Raw genomic sequence first — 22,266 nt, 5'->3', positions numbered from 1 at the left:
TGCCTAATTTTAATTTTTATCATATTGCGGAAAATAATCATACGAATAATTTCTCGAAAGGTACCCTGTGACTATATTCGATGGTTTGACCTTTAATGAATTGCATTCACGTTTTGCCTTTCTCAATAGAAAGGTATTGCAATTGCTCTGAAAACCGACTTTTTAACGGAGGCCCGGAGGGCCGAGTGACATATACCATTCGATTCAGTTCGTCGAGTTCGGCAAATGTCTGTGTGTGTGTATGTATGTGTGTGTGTGTATGTGTGTGTATGTGCGTCTGTGTGTGTGTACGCGAACACAATCTCACTCACTTTTCTCAGAGATGGATGAACCGATTTTGACAAACTTAGTCTCAAATGAAAGGTGCAACGTTCCCATAGGCTGCTATTGAATTTCTAATGGATCCGACTTCCGGTTCCGGAATTACAGGGTGATGAGCACGAACACGCAGAAAATGTCGATTTTAATAAATTCTGCAATGAATGTATAATGGTGAAAATTTTTCCAAAATATGACCACAACTGCTTCGATTAGTAGTATTAGGTCACCAACATCCATTCAAAGTCTATTTGGCCACATTGGCCACCGTCATCGGTTCCGGAAGCCCCGGCGAAAGTATCTGAATTCAGACTAACAGTCACATCGGTTTCTCGGAGATGGCTAGACCGATTCGACTAAACTTGACTTCAAATGAAAGGTATTGCGTCCCCGTAATTGGTTATTTAATTTCATCCCGATCCGACTTCCGGTTCCGGAGTTACAGGTTGTGGCGTGCGATCACATAGCAAATTGTGATTCAAACCGATACCCCGATGAAAGCAAAAAAGGTAAAAATTTCGCTAAAATGTCTCTCAAACAACTTAAATTTGCAGTTCTAGGTCACCGACGGCCAACCAAACTTTTGTTGACTACATTGACCACCATAGACGGTTCCGGAAGTGCCCGGGAAAAGCGGCCATCTTTCAAAATTTACGAACTCACATCAGTTTCCCGGAAATGGTTGGGCCGATTTTCACAAACTTAGTCCCAAATGATAGCTATAATACCCCCACAGATGTCTATAAAATTTCGTACGGATCGCTTATATGAGTCCGGAAATATAGACTAAACCGTCCGGTCACATATGAAATTCCCATACAAGCCGGAACTCAAAATTTTTTTCAACGGGGAGACCCCATGAAATTTCAGAAATCGAATTCGTATTTTTGATGTCAAACATCTTTAAAATGCATGAAACGTCGAGATTTTATGTTATCTCGAATTTTTTTTTATAGAAATCGACTTTTTGGGACTTTGCCGATTTCGCACCTTTTTTCAGTTCAATATTACTGTGGCTGTTTTTTCTTTTTCAAAATTTTACAACTCGAATAATGATTTATTTTCCTGTATATAGTTGTCATGTGATGTATAATAATAAAATGTAATATATGCATTTAAAAGCTTTTAATGAATATAAACATCGCACACATTCTCGTGATTCATGATTGAGAAAGGCACAATTGCACCGCTAGGTGGATTAAAATAGGTTTTTGGGGTTTCTAATCACTGTGCACTGCAAAAAAAGAACCTATCTTAATCAAAACAGGTTTTTCATATTCATTGATTCGCACAGATTTAATAAAAAAAAATTTTAGCGCCCAATAAGCGCCAGTTGAAAACAGTACACTGAAAAAAATCTATACGTTAATTCTATTAGCTTGAAAAGGTTATATGTGCGTATCGTTTTTTCAATTCAAAAAAAGAAATACAACTGCCATTTTTCAAACGATTGTGATGATAAATATCGCATAATATTTTGAACAAAAGAACATAACATGGCATATCATTGAAAAGGTCATTTCTTCACACAAAAACTACTCACTTCTACACAAAAAATATAACATCGGTTTAAATATGATCACGTAGCTAATTTTACTGTGTAGTTCGTTTTGTCAGAGTTTGTAGTCAGCCCGATTTTCGCAGCTTCCCTTTTAAAAAGCAATAATGCCCCTTCCACTGCTCCACGATCAACGCCAATGATGTGAAGAATGTGAGATCTCGTGATGATGGTTCCGTTCCTTTGTACATCAGATCTTCGTATCGCTTGATTTAATCCAATGCATTTATACGAATCAGCTTAATCAGTTTTGTCGGCAAACCATGTTCAAGCATTATTTGCCACAGTTCGTTTCATTTTATTGAATCTTATGCCGCCTAGTAATGTGTTATTACTCGATTAACGCAAATAATCGATTAATCTCTAAAAAAATCGAAAAATCAATAATCGATTATAAGCTTTCGGTATAGTCGAGTAAATTGATTAGCTGATATCATTTAATCGCCAACATAATTCATGAAGGGTGTGCTAACGCTGATTATGGAAGCCGCAGAACAAGAAATGATAAGCGCTCTCGAAATTTCAAATTGTACCCAGACCTTTCCTTGGTTGCGAACTAAGATTTCTTACCTAATAGATTAATCAAGCTCTCGAAAATTACGATTAATGTATAATTTGCAAAAAATTAGACAACACTAGCCGTCTTGAAATGCACAAACATATGGTGAGTCCGCAAGTCCCAGGATGCAGCCAGAGTTTGTCGTTTGGTAAACATTTGGTCCGTCATTGATTGTCCTTTTCGAAACCCACTTTGATAGTCACCGACAAAGCATTCTGCCAAAGGCAACATACTCGTTATGCCTCGGAAGTTAGTACGTTCGAGTTTGTAGTTCTTCTTGAAGATAGGGCATATGAGGCCTTTCAACCAATCCGAAGGCATTTATTCTTCCACGCAGATCATCCGGATCACGCAGTGGATTGCTGCGCACAGCTGGTCACTCCCGATATATAGAAGTTTACCCGGAATTCCGCCCTTCCCCGCGGACTTGTGGTTTTTAAGCTTTCGGATAACTTTCTTCTAGTGAACAAAAAAAATGCTGATTTGTTTACCACCACTTTACCACTCGGTCGAATAACGTACTCTACCACACGAAACTAACCTTGTATAGAACACTTTTTTGTTGGAGACGAAAGGCTGCGACCAGTGATCTATTGCAGTATATAGAACACTTAGTAAACCGGTTACTTTATAGACTATACTGGAACAACATAACCACAATTTAATTAGAAAGGAAACATTTTTTCAATGGAATTAATAGATTGACGTATTTTTTTTTGTTTTGAGTTAGAGGCAGTTTTAGACAAACAATTTGTTTCCAAAAAATGGTACAATAAATCTGTAACAGTTGAGATTTAATGCTTTGTGTAAATCGATTTTTTCCCCAAATATCACCCTTCACAAGAACCAAACACCCTGTATATGATAGAGCTCCCTGGTTTAATCCCAACAAATTAGTCTGCCTACTCCCACTACTTCAAGTACATTCGGAATCTAATCTCAGTTGTATCTGCGACAGTCTTAGGGTACATGAAAATCATGTACATTTTCTACCAAATTAGGTCCTAATATTTTTCAGTCAAGACTATTTTGTGGATTTGTGCCCTCAAGGGCAAAGACTGGTTTTACCAACAAATTTTCACCCTAGTGAGAAATTTTGGTGTTTACCAAATTTTCCTCCTTAGGGTGAAATATAGCATAATGCTACATAACTTTTTTTTCGCGTACTTCCATTCAAATTTACTATAATTTTCTACCAAATTAGGTCCTAATATTTTTCAGTCAAGACTATTTTGTAGCTTTTTTGAAGCTTTTGTTGCCAAATACCACATAGTTTGACTCCCGTTCACTTCAATTGACGTTTTTGCCATTGGCTCTTTGGCAAAATATTAGAGGAAAATATGTTAAATGCTAGAACTTTCGAACTAGCATTTAGAAAACTACACTTCATTCATTTTTAAAGGGAGCAATCTTAGTTTTTAAATGAAAATACATCTGTTTCTTGAAGAATGCGGAAGTTAGAGTTTTGGGATATTTTGTCCGTAAAACTCCCTATTTTTAAAAATCATTTCTGCTGTATGCTACAAATCATACATTTTTTGCAGTTTTTCTAATGTTCAATAATTCTGTGCCGGTTGAGACCGGACTCCTGATTAGATGTAATGTATAGGCAATTTTTTTCATCAAATATGGCGTCGTTCTTATTAATGAAATACAATATGTTTTTATTTCACTGTATTGGAATATATGCGCTACTATATAGAAGTACTGGTATTTCGACTTTAAATTTTTTTTGGTGAAATTCCGTTAAGAATGAAAGGTGGTTTACTACGTAAATGCGAAAATCATCCATTTCATTTTCATATGTCAAAAACATTGAAAATGTGAAAATTTAAAGAAAAAAATATGCAGCTTCATTTCCTATTACATTTTTATTCCACATTTTTCAATTAACTGAAGGGTTGCTAAAATAAAAGTTTTCCTATTACTGCAGTAGAACGTTTTTGAATGTATAATGTTTGCCTTAAAATGTATGGAATTTTATTAATAGAAAATGCAAAAGTTGATTTTTTCATGAACATTACATTCTGAGGAGTCTCTTAAAGTTAAATTTCGTGTGAATAAGAATAACATTTTATTATATATGGTTACACAAATGTACAATATTTCAACACCATTTTTAAAAATATAAAAATTTTACCGCATTACCGCGCGGTGTGGTGCGGTAAATAAAGTACGGTTGCGGTAAGCGGTGCGGTTTTATTATTTTTTTGCGGTTGCGGTGCGGACAATCCATTTACCGCCCACATCCGCACCGCGACTAACCCTATCAACTAGTATGTTGAATAGAACTGTATTTAAATACTATTTATAATTAGTAAATCAAAGTTTACGTATATTTTGCAATAACCACCCCCCTCGCTAACAAACGTAGACTTTTGCTAGAGCCTACGTTTCAGCCATGAATCTACGTGGTTTATGAAGGATGCATGACGTTTAGCATACATACGTTAGGCATAAGTACGTTAGGCATAATGGACGATAATTCACAAAAATATAAAAATAATCGCAAGGCTTTCGTTATTATAGAGATTTCGCTTGTTTTTGTCAGTGTCATGTACAGGATCAACATTAGGCTGCGGATTCAACGTTTGTGACGATACCTTTTTCGTTTCGGTAACTCGTCACAGTACAGGATTAAACTTTCTCTCATATCAATGAATTTTCGTAGTTTTATTTGTGATGACCTTGAGAATACAATCATTGTGCTTAAGAATATGGGAGACAATCAATATAGAACCAGCAATATTCGTATATTCGTGGAAAGAATTATAAAATGCATCATTCTTTCTTTCATGAGCTGTTCTCCAAGGTATTTTCTTCTTGGACAATTTCATCTTGCATGCATAAAAAACTAATCTAAGTTAACCCTTACATGCCCAACTTTATTCTAGTGTTCATAGAGTTCAAGAAACACGAAAAACCCGCTTTGAAAGATGGTTATTTCGCAGCACTGGAAGCTGTTCAATATTTACCTTCCAGTGTTCAACACAATTCTCTTAGAAAACTTTTAAATATTCTATATGCAAGGAGAGATAGTCGAAGACGGTCCAAATTGATACGTTTTATCAGTTTTCAACAATAATGGAAAATAATGAAGATATATCAAAATTTCATTTATTAATCATTAATACAAAATAGATCGCTTATAAACAAGAGTATTAAGCCTATTTTAGAGATATGCAATTTATTTATTCGTTCATTCGATGTGCATTCGTTTTGCTTCTTTTATTTGGGTTAAGCTTTTTTGATGTATTTATAATAGAGTAAAATGTTGATCGAGTTCTATCAGCTTCCAGAGTAATTCTACAATATCAAAAAAATCAAACATTTGCGCTCTTACCACCCGAGGCTGTCACCACCAAAAAATTATTCTCGTAAAGGATACTTCAACATGATAATTTATGCCAATCGTCCATTATGTCAAACGTCCATTATGCCTAATGTATATTATGCCTAACGTCCATTATGCCAAACGTCTTTATGCCTAACGTTCATTATGCCTAGCGTACGTATGCCAAACGTCCGTATGCCTAACGTATTTATGCCTAATGGAGTACACCCGTTTATGAATGGCCTCATTCTCAAAATGCATTAAAATTCAGAAGATAGATTCAGATGTAGAACTCCTATATTGTATTTTAAGTGTTTAAACTTTGTACGTTGTACATATAATGATTGCAATCCTAATTGGCTGCCTCACTCCATAATTTAGCAGATGAGCCCAAACATTTCTTTTCTGAAGAATAGTTAAAATTGAAGTAAATAACAACAACACTCCTCTCTTGCAGATGTCTTTTCAACCAAGAGGTTTGTAAGTGGAAATGTGTCATCTTGACTGTCCATTTGATATTGGAGATGGTCAGGATTAGAATCTACCACAAATCCATTGTGTTATACCAAAAATCGATCTAGAAAATATTGGACGCAATCGAAGCATGATCGAAATATCCAACCCGCTCAAGAACTGAAAATGAAGAATTGAATATGGCCTGTGTTAAGCCAAAGAGGACCAAGCGCCATTTTGAGGTACTTTATCTAACATCCAATGTAACACCAGGAACTCTAATATCTATTATGTTTTGGGAGCTCAAATAGCAAACGAAAGCAAGCAAGTGTTCTTTGACTTTCTACGTAAATGGTAAGTTATCGAAAAATGAATTTTGGTACGAAAAATATACGAAAAAAATTATGGCGCTTAGCTCGGTTTGGCTTAACGCAGGCCATATATTGAGACCATTCCAAGCAACTAACAGTTCGAATAAGAGAGCTACTTAAGTTTTTCAGTAATTATCGGAACCATGTGTCTTCTAGTAAAGGTTTAGCTTAATTACATTTTATAATAAGTTAAAAGTGTACTTTTGAGTATTATCTAAACTTGTGGCTGTTTGAAAGGGTTTCAACATATAAAATTCTTGTTTCTCCGGTCGAATAAGCGTTTTATATAAATGTTATGATCGGACTTGATTCAGATCCAGAACTTTTTCGAATAGCTTTTCGGGAACTGATTGCAAATTTGATAAATCAATTCGGTTCTCATGACAAAGTATAAATCACTTCCAATTACAATCAGCACACAAACAACTCCGCCACCACCAATTTAAAACCGGATCGAAAACATATGATACAGCCCCATCTTCTGCCATACCATTGAACAAAATAATCTCTTCTCACTTACCGTAAATGATCGTTACAATTCCAGTCCGGAAATCCATCGTTGCATATGGTCGTGAAACGTACGGGCAGCGAAGGGTTTACAGGGAACGAAGGATGGTTCTGTTTTTTTTCGTTGCTTACGTTGACTGGTCGCCTTTTTATTTTCTGTTTTACGTGATTCGCCGGAATCAATTAAAATCGGATTCGTAACCCGATCCAAAACCGTCCGATTGCACACCGATACACTATATCAATTAAAAGCGCTGCATTTCGATTTCCTGCTACGTTAGCTTCTTCCTCGCTGCAATTCAGCGTATTTTTTTCGCAATTTGCAACACACACTTACTTACAGCTACATTCACACAATTAATTAATTTTAATTTGACTCAATAATCGCGTATCATATTTACATTCACTGGCACAAATTTCACTTGATTCGATTTTTCTCGCCAACTTGCAACAATGCACTTATTATTTTAATCGCCGATGCACCAATTTGCGCAATAGGGTAGCACACCCGCAAAAAAATGGATTGGTGCAGGCAAACTCTCGCATATACACGCAAAACGCACAAACAATCAGCCCGGTTGACCGGATCTGACAATGTGATCCCGCGTTCGGCTGAGTTTCCGGCCACTGATTTCCGGCTCGGAGCAGAAAATGCTATTATACTCGTGACGTAATCAATAATTCAACATCAGATTTTCACTGCATGCTCTGCCCCCTGGTTATGAATTACCATAAATTTTTCACTGGTCGTGCGGCTTTTGACCGGACAGCACACTTTTGCAATTGTGGAAATTTCTTCAAATTTTCCCCCGTCACCAAACTGCTTTCGGAACAGCTTTTCTATTTGTTTACCTTCGGGATCAATGAATGCATGAACCGCATTTCACTGAACGAGCCTAAATATTCATTACTTAATCCCGCTTTCGGTTGTTTTTGTTTTTTCACAGTAGGATGGCACAGCAGTTGGCTACCTGTCTCTCTGGACTGGGTTGGAAAAATAAAACGGGCCGATGGCTCGAATCGACAGCAAAATCCACCAATGCATAAATTTTCATTCACATCCACGATCGGGGTCGGTGAGAAATTGTTAAATCTGGAAAAATAATTCACAATATTGTTAATTAAAACGCAATTATTAATTCACCAGGTGTAAGCCTTCGATAAATATTATTTCCCACGAACTCTGCACGTCTTCCCACACTTTCGACGCCCGCTTTGGGGGCGAGCTCTTTTTTACGCAATCAACATAATTATCACTAGCGGGTTCCTCTTCGCTGCCAGCGGGGGTTACAATGTGCACTTTCGCCACAAGCACAATCACAGTCGAGAGCCAGTGCAAAGAGGAAGATTCTGTATGTGATGTTAATAAATTACACTGGTTTTTCACACTCTCAATATTTGTGGAACTTGCCCTTATTTTACGATAACGCTTTAATTGCAGTGTACCCCTCATACGCAAACAAACGTGCTACGGTTTATTTTTCACTCTGCTGTAGCTTCAATTATTCCATTTCACTTTACCCCCGGTACAATCATCAACCCACCGGGCAAACGGAACGTGATAGCTGAACCACGTGGCTGGATCGACTATTGGTGGCTTCTACCGCCCACAGCAACCACCAGGGATAAGCACTACACACGAAGTGGCACCGATAACATAACAGGAATGAATTGCACTTGTCACTAGACCGAAAAAATCGGTACTGTTCTCACTCGATTCCAGCCGGATATTTAGGACTCTTCGGCATACACATTTTCCGGTTCCGAAAACAGTGCCTCTCTGATCAGATCAAAGGCACCCCCTCTCAATCGGACGTGCAGTTATTTTTATAACTTTCCACAATTGTATTCGAGCCTTGCTGCACCACGGTAAAAAATGAGCAAACCTATTCCCATTTCACATTTTTTCCCTCTGTACGCTTTTCCGGAAAATTTCGCCTCATCAATTTTCCTGCCGCAGGATTGAGCTCCAACAGGCACCACTTTTCAACCCAAACTACACGGTGTCTACTTTCAGGCGCAGACTGCACCCACCGTCGTCAAACTGTACTACGGAGGTCCTTCCAGCCCGATCCTGTCGCGTCTCCCGCGCGAGCCACGAAGCAAGCTGCGAAAGTGTGCTGGAAAATTCGCGCACCTCACTGATAGCACAGACTAGCTAACGTACACGCGATCGACAACCCTACGTCACGCTTCGCGTAGACAAGAAATCAAACTAAATGTCCGGAGCACACGGTCGGATCGGTCGGGTCTCGCCGAAGATTTCGATATAAACCTAACTTTTCTTGGCTGGAACTCACTCTCCCGCATCGTATCCAGCCACCACTGGCTCGCAATCCTTAGAATGCATTGTTCTACCACGCTAACGCTTGCTAACGCATCAAACAAGCATAAACTTCCCCTCCGTGAGCTGCTGGAACAGTTGATCTCGCGAGAAGCGCTACCGCATTCTCAACAGGCCCAAAACACGACCAGCCAATCCCAGCACGGTTCGGTCATGCGTAGTCGTATACACTCTCCCACCCGAACAGTCACTCACTCTCGCGCTCTCCTGTCTCGCGGAGGCACTTGAATGCACCACCCAACTCTCGCAGACTTTTCACAGCATGCTGAACATGCTGCAAAACAAACAAAAATTCAAATACAACACAAGCCATCCGTAAACCGTTGTTTTTGTCGGCCCCTGCGAGAGCCGATCATGTTTATGCTCTCGGCCATAGCATATGCTTTTCGAGCCGAGTCGCAATGATGCGCGGCTCTCCGCGGTCGTGATATCACGAGTTCGCAGGTATCTATCTACTCTCACTCTCCGTTTCTTTCAGCGGTTACCACGCCAAACCGTATGTCGACCGAACTGTTTATGTTGGATGAATGTCCACACCATTTGCTACCAAGGAAGGCATCCACCCACCCCGGCTAGGGATGCTCTCAAACGATGCTACTAGCGAGTGATTTTTTTGTTGTGAAAAGTCTATGGGCATACATTTCATGCATCTTATTCATTAGTGCTAAGAAAATGAATTTAAGGCATTGAAAATAGTCCTAATTGCTCCTATTTACTAACCAAGGATTTCTCCCGAACTATTTAGTTTAATCATTAGACCGTATGGTTGAATATTATTTTGATTGTTTTTTTTTTTGGTGTAGCTTTCAAATGGTTTACAATATCGCCTTTATGTCAAAGAAAAAGTTACAGGAAATGTTATAGGCATTTTGAAAAAACCCATTGTTGTTGATGGAGAAACACGAATAACTTCTGAAATGGTCGTAATAAAATAAAATAATTATGTTGTTAAAACAACATTTAAAAGAACACTCGAGAACTACTAAATTTAAAATTTTAATTTTAATTAAAAATGGTGTTTATTTAATTTATTTTATTTAATGGCGTTTTATTCAAAAAGAAAATTGTATTTTTACTGCACATCGTATCAATTATAAAGATATGTCAAAAGTTGTTGTTAGGAAAACTTTTTTATCTTCCCGGAAGTCGCGCTAATGCACTGAGTGTACGCTGCTCTGAAAATCTAGCGAAATCGTCTTAGCGCACCAGTGGCTGCTCGTTCAGTGGGCTATTAGCGCGACTTCCGGAGGGTTGTTGAAAGCTTCTTCATGATGCAAATATACTGAAAAAGGTTCCTTTACGGCTTTAAAACGATAAACATTCATTTTTGACATTTTATGATGGGGTAATAACATAAGGGGGCATAATCATACGAATTAACAATTTTTTGTTGGAAAAAATTTCAAATATCTCGATAACTATCGCATTTTGGAAGATTTTGTTAAAATCATTTTGATTTAAAACGACACTTCGAATTATATTCCGTACTAAAATTACAGTTTTGTATGTCATTCAGTATGGAATTTAAAAACATGTGGGTCATTCCACGTCAGATTTACAACCAAAATTTTGATTCCTTCCAAAATGTTTTCTTACATTCATTAGCTAAAAATAATTGACACGTATTTTTTTTTTGCCGAATATGATATTTTAAAAAATTGAACATTTTTCAATCACTGATAACTCGGAAACGATTCGATATATGGAAAAAATGTTAAATAAAAAAGTTGCGTTTAAAAATGAGCTTACCGAAAAATTTTACAAAAAATTATTTTTTGTTATATAACTTATGAAATTTGCAATTATTTGAAACAAATTGATTTTTTTAAGCTGGACCAAATTTTTTTTTACTTATTCTTTTTTAATATTAAGAATCATGTTAAAAAGATTGTGTAAAAATTTGAGAGTGGATATCAAAATACTTTGCGAGATATTTCAATTATAAACTTAAAACAAGGGCAATTTTACACTAAACGCCCAGATTGGTCTGATATAATTGAAATATTTTGTAAAATACCATTCTGAAATTTTCGCATTATCTTCTCGATATAATTATAAATTATTTGAAAAAAGCTAAAGAAAATTTTGTTTCGGCGCGGCGCTAAAAAATTTGTTTGCTTGTTACATTTGCAGAATTCATAAATTACATAACAAAAACAAATATTTTAAAAAAATCCTGTGAGATCATGCGAACACGCAACTTTTATTATTTAATGGTTTTTTCACTAATCTAATAGTTTCTAAGTTATCGGGGATTAAAAATATTCAATTTATTAAATTTATGAAATTTAATATATTTTATAAGGTTCCAAAACTCATAACTTAAAAAACATATAAAATTCAGCCAAAGCTAAAAATTAGTGTCAATAATTTTTAGCTAAAGAAAGAAAAAAGAAACTGGAGAGAATAAAAATTGAAGTTGTAAATCTGATGTGGAATGACTCGTAGTCTGCAAATATGTGACTTTTTTGGTATAAGTATAAGAACCAAATAATTTTTCTAAGTCGCCCTGAAAACATTTTTTTTGATAACATAAGTATATTAAGAAGACTATGTAAAAATTTCAGAATGGAATATTTCAATTATAACAGGCCTATTACTGGGCGTTTAGTGTAAAATTGCCCTTGTTTTATGTTTATAATTGAAAAATCTCGCAAAGTTTTTTGATATCCAGTCCCAAATTTTTACACAATCTTTTTAACATGATTCTTAATATTAAAAAAAATAATAAGTAAAAAAAATGATCCAAACTTAAAAATAAATCAATTTGTTTCAAATAATTGCAAATTTTTTAAGTTATGTAACAAAAAATATTTTTTTGTAAAATTTTTTCGGTAAGCTCATTTGAAAATGCAACTTTTTTTATTTAACATTTTTTTCCATATATCGAATCGTTCCCGAGTTATCAGTGATTGAAAAATGTTCAATTTTTTAAACTTCAAAAGTTCAAAAACTATTAACCTGAAAAAATATCAGCCAAAACAAAACATACGTTTCAATTATTTTTAGCTAAAGAATGCAAGAAAACATTTTGGAAGGAATCAAAATTTTGGTTGTAAATCTGACGTGGAATAACCCATGTATAAAGTAATTGTTAGAAAAACTTTTTTACCGATAAGTTCTCCTTCATACAATCACATTCAAAATGTTTCTTTTCTCTTTAGATTTTTGTTGGCAGAATATAAAAATAAGAACAAATGGGTTTTTGCAATTTTAATTTTCTACAAATATTTTTGTTTCGTGAAAAATGACACATTTTTTTCAGTGTATATTTTTTTTCATACATACTTATTCCTTCCCTGTAACTCGTTCTCAGAAAGTTTCACTGTATAATCGATCAGAGATAATAAAACCTTTATATTTCTATTCCTCACTTATCAATTTTGAATCACCAAAAATGAAACCGTTGCATAAAGAATATTGCTTTACTGATGCTTTAGGGGCATCACTAAACCGATTTTGAATTTTAGGGATATGAAAATTGATTCAAAAAATTGTGGATTTACTTAATAATGCGATTGCTAACGGTTCAGGGCCGCCGAATACAATCACTGTTTCGTACGACCTCACACGAAATATTGATTGGAAGAGCTACGCGTCCGCGATATTCGAAAAGTAGAATCGAACCAAGAGCTTCCTCCGGAGGAAGAGTACGGATTCCTGGCTGGCTTGATTCTCGATACCGCGAATCAAGCTCAGACTAAACGCGTACCAGACGCGAACTCACGCGGACGTCCTCCCAATCCAACAAACAAAGAGTGCTCAGACGTGTACGCGAGACAAAGAGTGCTCAGACGTGTACGCGGAGAAGGCCGCTGCGTATAAGACCTTCCGGGACGACATGCTGCTAGCAAGCTACCGACAGTACGCGATGGCGGAAATGCGCATGAAGAGTTTGGTAAAAGCCAAAAAACGTAGCTACTGGCGCCGGCTCGTCGACGGACTAACGAGAGAAACATCGATGAGCACTCTTTGGAGTACGGCACGGCGCTTACGAAACGGAAACAGTACTAGCGAGAGCGTTGAATATTCAAACCGTTGGATATTCGATTTTGCCAAGAAGGTTTATCCGGATTCCGCTCCGGCACAGAAGATCTACCGCGCCGCGTCGCCTCACGATAACGCGAACGAAACACCGTTTTCGGTGTTGGAGTTCTCAATTGCACGCTTGTCATGTAACAATAAAGCCCCAGGGCCAGACAGAATCAAATTTAACTTGTTAAAGAATCTGCCAGACTCTGCCAAGAGACGCTTGTTGAATTTATTTAATAAGTTTCTTGAGGGTAATATTGTCCCTCATGACTGGAAGTGAAGATCATCGCCATTCAAAAACCAGGAAAACCAGCCTCCGACCACAACTCGTATCGACCGATTGCGATGCTGTCCTGTATCCGAAAGTTGTTCGAGAAAATGATCTTGTTTCGCCTCGACAATTGGGTTGAAGCAAATGGCTTATTGTCAGATACACAATTTGGTTCCCGCAGAGACAAAGGACGAACGATTGTCTTGCGTTGCTCTCAACAGAAATTCAAATGGCATATGCTAGAAAAGAGCAGATGGCATCAGTTTTCCTAGATATAAAGAGGGCTTTTGATTCAGTGTCTATCAAAATCCTTTCTGAGAAGCTGCAGCACCATGGTCTTTCACCGACTCTAAACAACTTATTGCTAAACTTGTTGTCTGAAAAACATATGCATTTTTCGCATGGTGATTTATCGACATCAAGAATTAGCTACATGGGTCTTCCCCAGGGCTCATGTCTAAGCCCCCTTCTCTATAACATTTACGTGAATGACATTGACGAATGTCTTGTCAATTCCTGCACGCTAAGGCAGCTTGCAGATGACGGTGTGGTCTCTATTACAGGTCCCAAAGCCGTCGATCTGCAAGGACCATTGCAAGATACCTTGGACAATTTGTCTGCTTGGGCCCTCCAGCTGGGTATCGAGTTCTCCACGGAGAAAACTGAGCTAGTCGTATTTCCAAGGAAGCGTGAACCAGCGCAACTACAGCTTCAATTAATGGGTCAAACTATTGCTCAGGTTTCAACTTTCAAATATCTCGGGGTCTGGTTCGACTCTAAAGGAGCCTGGGGATGTCACATTAGGTATCTGAAACAGAAGTGCCAACAAAGGATCAACTTTCTCCGTACAAGAACCGGAACATGGTGGGGTGCCCACTCAGGAGACCTGATCAGGCTGTACCAAAAAACGATATTGTCGGTGATGGAGTACGGGAGTTTCTGTTTCCGCTCTGCTGCGAACACACATTTCATCAAACTAGAGCGAATCCAATATTGTTGTTAGCGTATTGCTTTGGGTTGCATGCACTCGACACATACGATGAGTCTAGAAGTGCTGGCGGGCGTTCTTCCGTTGAAAAATCGATTTTGGGACCTCTCATATAGATTGCTCATCCGATGCGATATCTTGAACCCGTTAGTAATTGCAAATTTCGAAAGGCTTGTCGAGCTCAATTTTCAAACCCGATTTATGTCCTTGTACTACGATTACATGGCACAAAATATCAATCCTTCTTCTTTAATTATCCCAACCGTGTCAATCTCTTTCATGCTTCTGATTTAACTGTATTCTTCGACACATCCATGAAAGACGATATTCGTGGAATCCCGGATCACATACGTCCGCAAGTTATCCCAAGCATCTTTCATAGTAAATTTCGAGAAGTCGACTGCAGCAAGCTGTTTCACACCGACGGGTCAAGCCTCGGTGGTTCCACTGGCTTCGGTATATTCAATCAAAACCTCACCGCCTCATTCAAACTCAATGATCCTGCTTCAGTTTACGTCGCAGAACTTGCTGCTATTCAGTATACCCTTGGGATCATTGATACTTTTCCCACCGATCATTACTTTATTGTCTCGGATAGCCTCAGCTCAATCGAGGCTCTCCGTTCAATGAAACCTAGAAAGCACATTCCATATTGTCTTTGTCTGTAAAATCGTATAAGATTACCATAGTTTGGGTTCCCTTGCTTTGCTCCATTCCAGGTAATGAAGAAGCGGACTCTTTAGCTAAGGCGGGCGCTTTACAAGGTGATATATATGAAAGACCAATTAGCTTCAGCGAATTTTTCAGTATTACTCATCAGAGAACCCTCGAAAGTTGGCAAACTTCATGGAGCAATGGTGAACTGGGAAGGTGGCTACCTTCGATAATCCCTAAGGTATCGACAAAACCTTGGTTCAGGGGGATGGATGTGGGTCGGGATTTCATTCGCGTGATGTCTCGGCTCATGTCCAATCACTACACGCTGGACGCACATCTCCGGCGTATTGGGCTCGTGGATAGCGGTATCTGCGCTTGTGGCAACGGTTATCACGAAATCGAACATGTTGTCTGGGCATGCGCCGAGTACTGTTCTGCCAGATCTCAACTATTCGATTCCCTTCGGGCCCGAGGAAGATCACCCAATGTCCCGGTTCGAGATGTACTAGCAAACCGCGATATTCTCTACATGTCCCTTATATACACGTTCCTCAAAACCATCAATATCCAAATTTAAATGCCCCTATCTATTCTCTTATCATTCCCAGAAGTGCCCTCTTCCGCCTACCGTACCCCAACGATGGTCTGATACGACTCCAAGACGAGACAAAACAGCTGTCGCATGAACCAACAACACGAGACCTACAGTACAACATCACACGCGCAACGCGGTGTGTTTCCGATCCATATCTGAGCCGTACTACGAAATCGTCTGGAGGCGTCCCAATACATGATGCATCCGTTCGAAACTGTAATCCTGGCCGATGATTCCTGATGCCGGAAACTGAAAGTTTATATCTCCCCCCTCCCCCTGTCAGTCTTATCCACCCTCTCTTCCATGTCTCTGATACACAGATGTATGATTTCACCCCCTTCTCCTCTTGAATATCTTTCCAAAACTTTTGTGCCCCCCCCCCCCTATCTTCTAGTTTTAGTTGATCAATATTTAATCTCGTTAAGAAATGCCCAACAGTACCACTACTTTAAAATAGCCCTAATTAATTCCTCTTAATCTTGAACCACTCTCTCTAGTTATTTCTAGTTAATAAGCTTGAAAATGTTTCGCTTAGTTAATAATTAATTTCTCCAACAATCTCCCTTCTAAAAATTATAAAGTGAACTACTATACAAAGAACACACAAAATGACTCGTCCCCTAATCTTACAAATATTATATTATCACCTCTTGTATATGTATAAGTTAGCTGTAAAGTTTTTTTTAGTTTCATTATATAAATAATAATATTGAAATGTGTAACCCCCTAGTTTCAAGAAATTCAAAATGTAAAACAATGAAAAAATGGCACCTTTAAGCTAACGCATACGTGCCTTATCAAATAAACGAATTGAAAAAAATCATTTTATTAAAATAAAATGTTATTCTAAAAATGTTAATCAATTATTAATAAAGTATTAAGCCTGATTGGTGGTGAACGAAGTTTAAATTGAAAGCTCTCTTATTTCGTACTTGAAAATTACTTTTAATTTTAATTTGTTATATATATTTTATAATTTGTTCTATATATTTTATAACTTTTTAATGCTGTGTATTTTTTTGTTTAATGAACTTAACTGATTTGATTTATATAAAGAATGGTTTATTTATTTCATTTTATGAATTTCATATTTTTGGTTTATGAAGTTTTTCATTTCATTAATTTTGCATAATTTATTCAGTTTTTTTTTTCGAGGTTCTTTTCGTGCGGGATTTGAATCTTTGTTTATCTCATTTTAAGTTGAATTCCTACCTTGTCTGAGTTCTACAAACTAAAGAATGATCTAACAGTTATATATGTAAGGCATGTCTCATCTCACTGAAATGGATTAAGTCGTTTTTAGCAGCGCTGTTGTTGTAGAATATTTGCTGGTTAGTCGCCAATTTAAAGCTGGGGCGCAACGACTTGGATAGGGCGCAACAACCTGGATGGGGCGCAACGACATTGATGGGGTACGAAAACTATAACGCCACTATACGTAAAGTGGACCGGAAAATGAGCGGCATGAATGCAAACATAACGAAAAGTACTAAATTGGTGCTTTTTGCTATGAAGGGTGCATTCCACATAAAAATTAATATCCGATTTCTTCGAAAAAAATTTCTCACACCCTTTAACAAAAAAGTGTGTCAATTGTTATTTGTTAAGCTTATTATTCAATAAATTGTACATATACCATAATAACCATAATGATAACTCGTAAACTTTACAATATATGGAAAGAAATTAAAATTAAAGTTGGATTTTTTATTGAACTTAACTTAACTCTTAAGAGTTCGGAATTTAGTATAAAGAAATTGAATATTTTTATATCTCGATCCATTTTTTACTTTCTAAATATTTAGAATCATGTTGGAAAGATGGTGTAAAAGATTCATATGGGAGTCTGAATACTTCATGAGATATTTCAATAATACCAATAAAGCAAGGCTACTTTATAGTAGACACCCTGTGATAGAAACTTACAAAATGGTTTGTAAATCTGATGTGAATTTTGTTTGGTGATGGCAATGCCCTGTTTTTAAACATACGCCCTAAACGAACCCCCTGGAACTGTTACTGTTGAGGTATTAGGGCGGTAGTCTAGTACATAATATGCTAACTCTTAACATAGGCTTTGTTCAACAAGCTGAGCCACCCTAGGGACTGAAATATACCTCTATGAAGTGGTTATATACAAAGTTGTGGCGAAAAAGTGAGCTAAGTTCGTGATTTTTTTAAAGTGCTTAATGCAAATTAAGCAGTTTAAAAAAATCAAAGTTCCCGAGAGATCCGGTAGCGCGGTTATCGTGTATTCTGTTCTTTGTGCAGAATAATGCGGAAATGCCTCTTTTCGAAATCAACAGGCTGTGTAGCGAAAGTATGAAAATATTTGGAACTTCATGTAAAAATTGTCTTTGTTCCAGTACCGAGTAAATTGGAAGTACTGAGCAAACAGGGAGAAAGTTATCCCGGAAGTCGCTTCTTGTTCTTCCTTTGGTACTATCGATACAGTTGAATTTTACAGTTTTCAATTGAATCGATCATCGGTGTAAATAGGAGCGTGTACTTTCCACTGCTGTTTTCTCCGAAACGATCACATGTAGTACTGGAACAAACCTATACATTGCTCCAAAACAAAAATTAAACCTTGCAGAAAAGTAGTTTTAAAATATTTAAAATAAATCCGAACAGAGAAGATTATTCTTGTGACAGAGGTTGCTTGACTCAGAAAGCAACTTACAAAAATGAAGAGGCATGAAGATATTTTTCGTAATGTCCAACAACGAATATATATTATTTTGTTTTGCTGTATTCCGATGGAAAAAATGTTATGATCGTTTAAATGCGGATATAAAGACTAAATATTTGATTTTTCCAGAAGCATGAAATTGGTACATAATATAGAATATTTTAATCAGAACAAATATACGACCGAAACAAAACCAATATTTTGGAAACATTGGTCGAGTGGGGGTATGTCGTTTTCAACAGGGATTAGTAAATTATAAGAAGAAGCCAGCTGGCGGATCCTATCCTAGATAGATACCACAACGGAATCTGCAAGCTGCCCTAGCGTGACGGAATTGACAAGACATTTGTCAATGTCATTCACTTAAAAATTGTAGAGAAGGGGGCTTAGACATGAGCCCTGGGGAAGGTCCACGTAGCTAATTCGTGATGTCGACAAATAACTTTGCGAAAAATACATATGTTTTTCAGACAACAAGCCCCCTGAGTCAGTAAGAAAACTGATGCCAACTGCTCTTTGCTAGCATATGCCATTTGAATTCCTGTTAAGAGCAAAAGGCAATCGTTCGTCTCTTTGCCTTTACGAAAGCCAAATTGTGTATCTGACAGTAAGTTATTTGCTTCGGCCCAATTGTCGAGACAGAACAAGACCATTTTCTCGATTAACTTCCGAATAGAAGAGAGCATTTCAATCCGTCCATACATGTTGTGATCGGAGGCTGTTCTTCTTGTTTTTTTTGATGGCGTGGACCTTCACTTGCCTCCAGCCATGAGGGACAAGGTTACTCTTAAGAAACATACTAAATTAATTCAACAAACGTCTCTTGGCAGATTCTTTAACAAGTATAATTTCATTATGTCTGGTCCTGGGGCTTTATTGTTACATTATCGTCCGCGGGGGAAGCGGCGCGGTAGATCTTCTGTGCCGGGGCGGAATCCGTACAAACCTTCTTGGCGAAATCGAATGTCCAACTCTCTCGTTAGTACTGTTTCAGGTTCGGTTTCTCTCATTAATCCGTCAACGAACCAGCGACAGTAAGCGTTTGTTGACTTTCATAAAAATTTTCATTGGCTCAGGTAAACCGCCATTCCGGTTGATCTTGTACGCCGGTGGCCTTTTTCGCGTACACGTTTCAACACTTTTTGTCCCACCACGGGTTGGGAGACCTTCCTCGAGAGTTCGCGTTTGGTGCACGTTTTCTGAGCTTGAATAGCGGTGTCGAGAATAAAGCCACCTAAGAAGCCGTACTCTTCCTCCGGAGGAAGGTCTTGCATGGACTCGAGTTTACCGGATGCAGGATGCTTAGCTCTTCCAATCACTATTTCGTTTGAGGTCAGACGAAATATTGATTGTACTCATTGGCCTTAAGCCGTTAGCAATAGTGATTAAAATTGACAGAGGTTCGCTGCCGTGTCGATCAGGAATTATCTTCCACATGCAATCTAACCGAGTCGAGCAGAGGGACAAGTCTAAGGAGCTTGGGCGCGCTGGGGGAGCAGGGATCCGTGTCATTTCACCGGTGTTCAAAATTGTCAATGGAGTTATCACAAAGTTTTTGGAGTGAGGTAGATTTCGATTATCATTATCATGAAAGCAATCCCATGCTATGCCGTGGGAGTTAAAATCAACTAAAACTAAGTTCAGTGCAGGAAAGAGTTCTGCAATGTCGCAAGATCTTCAATGCCTGGTGTCGAGGGAAGGTTAATTCTATTGAAAAAATAACACGTTTTGATCCCCAGTACTCTTCCGTAAGAGTGTTCTCGATCCAAGCAAATAAAATTAAAATCTATTTCTGAAGTACGTAGTATGTTTCGCATAATAAATTTTAAAAGGATCGAGTTTCGGGATAATGTTTTTTTAATGCTACTGTTAAACAGTGATCATATCCGTGACCTCGTTCGAATTAGCTATCGAAGGATACAATCGCTGAAAAAAGGGGCTATTTTGCAGTCAACTGCATTAAGAATGTTTTTATTGCAGTGAGAAAGCTTACCAGGATGCTTTTAAGAGGGTGTTCTGTAAAAATACGGTCCACAGTGCTGGGAACTTCTTTTCTGAGCTCAGGTTTCGTAGACCAGGAGCTGTTTGCTTCGGTTTTGCACCAGTAAGTACTGTTATTTTGGAGGACATTGAAGAGACACCTTCTGAACATTACAACGAATCTTAGGAGAGGAAAAGTTCCTCCTTTTTCTATTGCTTCTAGATGTGCCCTCCTGGTGTTCATCAGAGTCACCATCGTCAGTAGACAAGCCAGTATAGATTTTTGTAGAGACTTGTGGCTTAGCTATTTAAAGCAGCATTTCTGCGAAAGATCCCTTAGAGCGTCCCTGAAGGGAACTCGTCAGTTTCTCTCCGCACTGTATCATCATGTCGGGAGATTATGTTGATTTCCCCCACTGTAAAGATACTTTTCGACACCCATCCCCCCGGAGTCATCCACATGATTCTCATCGCATTTCCCACAACGAACCTTGTTGCTACAATGGGAGGCTGTGTGTCCTGATTGGTTACAATTATTGCATTTCATTACCCGTGGCACAAAAAGGCGAACAAGTAGACGATCATTGTCAAAGAGGAGGTAGGTAGAGCAAAACCGACGAAGGTCACCCGATAAGAGTCTAAGTTGACGTATGACGTATTCCTGTCAGCTGCCACTGATGTTGAATGCAAACATCCTGTATCTTCCCTGACTCAAGCATGGGGTCTTTAACCCTTGATAAGGCCGAGAGTTTGGGGCTAATAATGAATGTTATATTAATGGAAACACGGTTCTTTCACTTAGTTTAGAATCTACATTTATTTCGTAATAAAAACAGTTTTGAAAAAGGTGGCGATATAGTTGCCACCGCCCGGTAAACACGTTTTATTAAACTCTATTTCTTAAGGATAGTATAGGAAGAAATCCAAACGAAAGCTTAAGCTAGCTACCGTTATGCCCGTTTTTATGTAACCATTTTTGTTATTGCTAGATTCACTGTTTTTACCTCCATCTCTGTTCAGGCCAGTGCTCAGGACATTTTTAAGGGGGTTGGTTTTATTCGTTTCTTACAAAAGAAGGGTATAGCAACCCTCAAACTTTAAAGATCTTTTCTCAGGTCTGGAGGCCCTATTCTTTTGTATCAATCGACTCAGCTCAACAAATTGGGACAATGTCTGTTATCGAGAAGGAATCTTAAACAGACAGTGCTGCCTGTGGCTCGTGGCAGTGCGGATTACTGCAGTGATTTGTAGTAAGCTTACCGACTAAACCTAAACCTCTTGTTCCTTCCAGCCTTCAACTTACGCAGTCACCGTTAGGTATTACCTCAGTAGGGATTGTGTGTTTACTCTTTTTATATTGTGTTAATTGTTCGTAGATTTCCCATTGCTGTTGTTTTTTGCTTGCTGTCCAACTTTCGCGCTATATCTAACTTGCTGATGTCTACTGTAAATATCGTCACTCGCCGAGACGCGAAACGATCCAGAGGTGCTGATGACCGACATGTCTTTACAACTACCTTTCTTGGCGCTAGTCGTTTCGAATTATCCTATTTAGCTGGTGCTGAGCGGGGTACTCTCACAGGAATAGGAATTTTTGCTTACCGATT

At 38.0% G+C, this 22,266-nt stretch overlaps 1 protein-coding gene across 2 annotated transcripts in view; it reads right to left on the bottom strand.

The window, feature by feature from the left end:
* The window catches only part of LOC131682297 (hemicentin-1-like), a 1,033,786-nt gene extending 1,024,484 nt beyond the window's left edge, over window positions 1-9,302 (bottom strand). For both annotated transcript variants that reach the window (XM_058963678.1, XM_058963679.1), the window contains exon 1: window positions 7,114-9,302. In XM_058963678.1, the coding sequence (XP_058819661.1) occupies window positions 7,114-7,150 (37 nt within the window). In that variant the 5' untranslated portion in view covers window positions 7,151-9,302. The remainder of the gene's footprint in view (window positions 1-7,113) is intronic.
* Between the last annotated feature and the right edge of the window lie 12,964 nt (window positions 9,303-22,266).

The sequence above is a fragment of the Topomyia yanbarensis genome, chromosome 2 (assembly GCF_030247195.1).
Source record: "Topomyia yanbarensis strain Yona2022 chromosome 2, ASM3024719v1, whole genome shotgun sequence".
NCBI lineage: Eukaryota > Metazoa > Arthropoda > Insecta > Diptera > Culicidae > Topomyia > Topomyia yanbarensis.
This window is presented reverse-complemented; position numbering and strand designations above follow the sequence as displayed.